This window comes from Anguilla rostrata, chromosome 5, assembly GCF_018555375.3.
Source record: "Anguilla rostrata isolate EN2019 chromosome 5, ASM1855537v3, whole genome shotgun sequence".
NCBI lineage: Eukaryota > Metazoa > Chordata > Actinopteri > Anguilliformes > Anguillidae > Anguilla > Anguilla rostrata.
This window is the reverse complement of record NC_057937.1, coordinates 8,132,828-8,139,357: the sequence shown is the minus strand read 5'-3', so window position 1 is coordinate 8,139,357 and position 6,530 is coordinate 8,132,828. Positions and strand designations below refer to the sequence as shown.

The 6,530-nt window shown below is 42.6% G+C and overlaps 1 protein-coding gene across 1 annotated transcript; it reads left to right on the top strand.

Moving 5' to 3' along the window:
* The first annotated feature begins 1,594 nt into the window (after nt 1-1,594).
* Nucleotides 1,595-5,467, top strand: LOC135254598 (fibroblast growth factor 20-like). Its single transcript, XM_064334900.1, has 3 exons — nt 1,595-2,469; nt 3,027-3,130; nt 4,172-5,467. The coding sequence occupies exons 1-3, from the start codon at nt 2,196-2,198 to the stop codon at nt 4,415-4,417; spliced, it is 624 nt and encodes a 207-aa protein (XP_064190970.1). The 5' UTR covers nt 1,595-2,195; the 3' UTR covers nt 4,418-5,467.
* Nucleotides 5,468-6,530: the final 1,063 nt, after the last annotated feature.

Below are 6,530 nucleotides of genomic sequence, written 5' to 3'. Positions count from 1 at the left end.
TATGACGATTTGGTAAATTACACACATTACGACAACGTATCACTGCATAGGCTTCTAATTCATAAATTATTTGAAGGCAAAGATAAATGATGCATTTTTTTTTTGCTTGAACCATTGGCTATAATAGTAAATAGACTACAAATGATTAAACGTCCTCCTAACAATATGTCACGCAGTGGGTGATTAATTAAACCGTCAGTGAGTTTGGGAAAACAAAATAGGCTGGAATTAAAATGGACTTTGCTTCTCCAGTTTAAGTCGTTTAGGCTTTAGCCGAATTAAAGTTGTTAAATGGTTGAATTGCAGAAATTATGAAATTGGCAAGCACACAATCTTTTTTTTTTTTTTTTGAAATTCCGTGTAAGGTGTAAAGGACAGTGAAACACTTAGAAAAGCAACACATGAAAATGTTTCATTCGTGGTGACGCTTGATTTTGTACAATCTTAGCTTCATGTCGTGCTTGTTATAAGCAACGACTTTGTGGGCCTAGAGTTCGTAGAATGCAACGTAGGTCATACTGTCATGCATGAGAAATTTATACTCGACGCAGAACTATTTACTAAATGCCATTGCCATTTTAGAATTTGGCATACAATTGACGTCTTCGTTGGGAACTATCGATCTGTTTCTGGATTGATTGTGCCGTCAGCGGATCCATTGATTTTCTTTTAAAGTATTTTTGGAAATCATAAATACTAATGAACCTGGGGATGTGAAGGGGGGAAAATGTCCATAGAGATTTCAGTTGATGAATCACCGTGGTGGTAAAGAGGTGGCTTGGTTATCTGCAGTTTGTCGATTCTCTACGGAGACCCCGCTATAGCGCATGGCCTACGTAAGACGGAACCACTCAATCAGGCACGTTCAGTCGCCCACGTATAGGAAATATAAATTACGGGCCAGTGGATCTTTTCTTCTTCTGGATTGTTGAAAACTAGAATGAACGTTGATAATGTGTTCAAAGAGTTTTCCCCTCTTTGTAATAAGGCCTTGCTTGTTAAACGAAAGAACTCGGCACGGGTCCGAGTTTGCAACTTTGATCGCTCCTCTTTCATTTTTTTTGACACGACAGATTTAGAAGATCTTGTTCAAAGCTGAGAGAGATGAGGTGAATCGTTTGACCCTAAAGCGATCGCATTTGCACAGATGTGCACTGACGTCTTTATTGTTGTTGTTTTTGAGCCTACCACATGACAGCATCTTGACAGAAAAAGGATCAGATAAATTAACACCACTGAGGGAACGAAGTTAAATCGGGGGATTTCTTTTAGTCCAAAGTCAGGCACGTTCTTTAGTTTTCATCAGACTGTGTGCATTAAAAATGAACATTCACTAATTAAGAACTGTGCAGTTTCTAGCAAACAAACACAGTTCCCAGTAGATTGTATTAATTAAATTGCCACAGTTCCTGTAAGCAACGTCGCAAATAACAGAACAACAATAACGCACAACGGTACGCCAGTGAAAAAAATGATGCGTTGTTTTTGATTCAGTTAAAATCAAATAAAACTGAAATTAGCCCGCAGAGGCTTTTCTAATATGTCATAGCGCCGCCCCTTCCTCGCAGTTTCCACCTGCCACGCGGCTTTAAACAGCCTCTCTTACGACACCCCCGCTCACAGCCAGTCGCAGGAGACCCGGGGGACCGCGCTAAGGGTGGCGCATCCATGCGACAAGAGGCTATGAGACCTCTTCTCCGAATATTATGATTTTAAAAAAGGATAACTCGCGCGCTTCTAATTTTTCCCACGTTCGCATTACTTTTTCTTATTCGCCGCTGCAATGGTCGTGTGATCCCGAAGAAATTAACATCAAAGGTCTGCGGACATCAAGGATCAAGGAGTAATGTTTCAAAAAGAAATCTATAAAGAGCTTCATTAGCATATGTCAAGAGGGCATTTAGCTGGGGAATGTATTTAAACGGGAGTTCAATTTGGACGCCTCATTTCTTCACGGAGTAAAACCAAAAGAGCCTTCTGTGGAACTGGCTCTGCCGCTCGAGGAAACCCGGAGAAGATCCAAGTCCGTGGGAATAGTCCGTGGAAGAGGGGGAGCAAGCGAGCGAGCATGTGCTAACGGACGCGGATGTACACATGCAGTAAGCGGCGATCTGGTACTGCGCAAAGGTGTTTACTCCGGACATCTTCGCTCCCAACTTTTGTAATTTTGAAACGGCAGCGCGGACGGTTTGGAGATGGCCTCCGTGGGCGAAGTGGGTACCTTTACACACGGCCTGGACAGCTTCGGACAGGGATCGCATTTTGTCCTGACGGCCGCTGGGGAGAGTCCAGTGTTGCTGGGAGACCACCTGGTCCCAGCGGAGCGACTGTCACGGAGTACCCCCGCGGATTTAACGCATTTAAAAGGGATTCTGCGGAGGAGGCAGCTGTACTGTAGAACTGGGTTTCACCTTGAAATACTACCAGATGGTACAGTGCAAGGAACAAGAAAAGATCATAGTCGATTTGGTAAGGATATTATTATTATTATTATTATTATTATTATTACAATAACTGGTTGCATACATTGCAGCAACACTATGCATACTTTACATGCTATAGATGTACGTTTTTAAATTGTGATAACTCACCAACAGTGAATAATTGACATCTATGCTCGCGCATTTTCTGGGATTGAATATGATTGACAATACTGTTGTTCTTTCTGATTTATACTTTGTTCTAAAGGCCACTTTTAATACAGATACAATGGTACCGCGACCTTTGCTTTACCCTTCATGCTTCCTGAGTTAAGTTACCTGAAAGTATGCCAAATCACTTTAAAGAGCATTACAGGTGTGCTCACATAGCTTACGGTCATTAAATGTTCAGGTGATACTTTTGGAAATACTTCTGGAGGCCCTTATGGATGGAAGTACACTAATTTAAGCTATTCAATGCTTTATTAATGCTATTACATAGAACTTATGTATTGGTTATTTTCATTAAACGTCATCCTACCTCTATGTATATTACGGACGTTTTGTGATATAGCAAAATCAAATAACGGAACAAATATGTCTCAGGTATACTGGAGTTCATCAGTCTCGCAGTTGGAATAGTGAGCATCAGAGGAGTGGACAGTGGACTTTACCTCGGAATGAATGGTAAAGGAGAGCTCTATGGCTCTGTAAGTATCATTTCACTATAATTTTGCAAACAATGTATTTCCACAAAGATGTAAAATAGTTCAGCAGTTTACCCAGTGTGACGTTGTGTCTCATGTTTGTGTATGGTGCCACACACTGTGTATGAAATATTCACGCTGTGCGCAATCTGCGCACAGCATGACATAGCTCCGAGTGTTTAGACCTGCAAGTGTCTGAAATGACACGCGTCAGTTGAAGTGAATATTGAAATCAATACACGGCCCCGCGTGCCTGAAGCAGCAAATCGCCAGGCGCTACGTTTTGTGTCGTGATTTATTAATTAATTAATTTTTTGCGTCAAGTATATTTTTAATCTCATGGGCTTGTAAAGCGCCTACACACATACACGGGCTTTAAAATGCTGTGTAATGCTATATTTTATTTTGCAATAACATTTTTCATGCGCCCCAATAGCAATAATGTGTAGAACTTTTTGTGTTGATTTTGGTTGACACGGCATATTGCATATTGCTGCTGAAGATTTTAAATATGCATGCTGATGCAGCTGAGACGCAACGTTCTGAGTGCAGACTCGCTGTTCGTTGCATCCCATATCAGATGAATCAATTAAATGAACGGCGCATTGGCTTTAAGGGATACTGTGCACGTAAGTGGCCAGCAGAGGGCGCACATAGTTTCAGTTCCGTATTAAAGTCACTGGGGGTGGGGAAATAATCCGTAAATATTATCAGATTGTACCGAAATGCACGTCTAGCCCCTTTGAAAGACACTGCACTACCGCTCAGGGTATGACCCATGAAACGTATATGTGCGTGAATTTCATGTATGGTGCATTAGTGGAGCAACAATGGGATTGATGTAAATTATTCAGGCTTCGCAACCAGATCTGGGCGTGGGGTACTTCTGTGGAAGTTTGGAGTGAGGTAATTAACATGACGTATTTCATTAAAATTCAATATCATGGCACACAATTAAATATAAGTTATATGCATCAGCAAGACTGTAAGCAAACCATTTGAAAGACGTTAAATCATTTTTGTTGTCGCTGTTGTTCCTCCCAGGAAAAGCTGACTGCGGAGTGTGTCTTCAGGGAACAGTTTGAAGAGAACTGGTACAACACGTACTCTTCCAACCTCTACAAGCACGGGGACAGGGGGGCGCGCTATTTCGTGGCTCTGAACAAGGACGGGACGTCGCGAGACGGGACGCGGTCCCGGCGCCACCAGAGGTTCACCCATTTCCTCCCCCGGCCCGTGGACCCCGAGCGGGTACCGGAGCTGTACCGGGAGATTCTGGGACCGAGCTGATCCACAGGGAGTCTCCGTGCTCTGGTTTCCTTGGAAACAAAGAGGGGCATACACGTGCACACACAGTAACTCCAAAGAACATCAAAAAAAACAAAAACAGAAGGGGGCGGGGGGAGTGGGGGGGTTGATGGTGGCAAAGGGTGTCAGTGTGGGTTGGGTCGAGCCGGGTTTGGGTTAGGTTGGGGGGGGTTGTGATGAGAGGGGTGCAGTGTGCTTACTCTCGCTTTTTGAAGGCCAATGCCTCTTCTGGAGCAAGGGAAGTGTTGAACAGCCAGGCGGATACATACATATATATTTTTTAAGGGCCATTTGATCATATGCCCAGCTGCAGAAAGTGGGCATACAAGATTGGCCTGTAAGCTGCTGATGTCATCTCACCCTCCCCCCCAAAAAAAAGAAGTCACCCAATGGCACTTGACTGAGATCCCTGATATGGGGCCAGAACCTGCGTCTCTGCTTCAGGGGACTGGATGGAGAAACAGAAGAACCTGCTTTCTACTTGGTACAATGAGGTCGGTGGTCCGCTTTGCCCGAAGGTCCCAGACGGTTTGTGGAGGATTTCCGATGACCAATACCGGACAGTACCACGCAGAAGGCAAAAGAACCTGAAAATATTGGTTTGCAGATGTTATCATTTTAAGAAAAAAGTTTTATTTATGCATTGCTGGAGACATATATTTATTTTATATATTTATTTGGTCGAGAATATATTTTTACAGGTAAATATGCAATGTAAAGAAAACCTCGAGAGATTTATTTTGTGCCAATATTTACACGGATGTCACAAGGGCATAGAGATCAACCTATTTCTGTTAAGCTGACTGGAGATAGTATTTTCTTATATTGTTTTGAGATGATGTTTTAGGTTAAGCTGTCTTGTCACGACTGCGCACCATGTCTGAAGCAAGCCTCGGCCCTCTGTGTTTTGTGTTTTGTTTTCGAGAGAAGATTCCCAAGCCAAGTGGGGAAATTAAACTTATTTAAAGTCCCTGACTTTGGTTTTTTGTCTTCTTTTCTTGTGTGCACCAATCATTAAAGCCTTTTACCTTACTGTGCGGCCTGTTTGGTTGATTTCCAGGGTGGGCTGTACAGTTGCATGGCACTTAATTTGAATAGGTTCAGAACAGACCCTGCTGTATAAATGGGCTGTATGTAAAATAATGCAAGTTGTGGTAATCCTAAACAGTGAACAAAATTTTGAGTATCTCCAGCTACTCAGATATATGCGCTGACCCCCCAGTTAAGTTTCTATGTGTGATCTGCTTATATGTTTTTAGATCTCAGCGATTTGTGTGTGTGTGTGTGTGTGTGTTTTGTAGATGTCAGTGGTCTGTGTGTGTGTATGTTTTGTAGATGTCAGTGATCTCTCATATATGTCTTTGTTGTCTGCACTGGCAATACAGGTGTTCTCCCCACACTTGTCAGTACAGCCACCGCCCCCCCCCCTTTTCCCCCCCTCACCTGCTCACTCCTCTGATGTCGAGGCTCTCATGTTTATCATTTGTGAAGATACAAGGGCCGGGGGGGGGGTGGGGGAAGGGGGGTTTATCCAACTTTTTTCAACCCCAATTACAGTGAAGCACTCACTACCTGTAGTGACTAGCCAGAACAATGCAGGGGAATTACACAGGTTGACCTGATGACCTGATCCAACAACAATACTTTTTTTTTTTAAGGTATTGTAAATATTATCTGTTTGATTTCATGTTCTCTGACCCACTTGTCAAAGACCGTCTGTCCAAAGGGGATCTGAGTGTTTTCCTAATAGAGAAAAGGACTCAGTGTGTATAATGGGATAACTTCTGCAGCAAATGACTTCTGATACTCTCAAAAAATGTGCTTATAAAATTATGGACAGTGGCTGCACACAATCTTATTAAGCATATGTGATTTCAACTGATAAAGGACTCGCACAAGTGCTCATTCAGTTGAAGTCACGTATGCTGACTAATAATGTGTGCAACCGCTGGCCATAATTTTATTAAGTAAATAAAATAATAATTTAAAAAGCCCTGTAAAAAAGCCCCTGGTGGGGAAAGAATAGGAAAGCTTTGGTCCTCTAGTGTCAACCAAAGGTAAAACATCAAAGAACAAATTGACTTCATTTTGATGG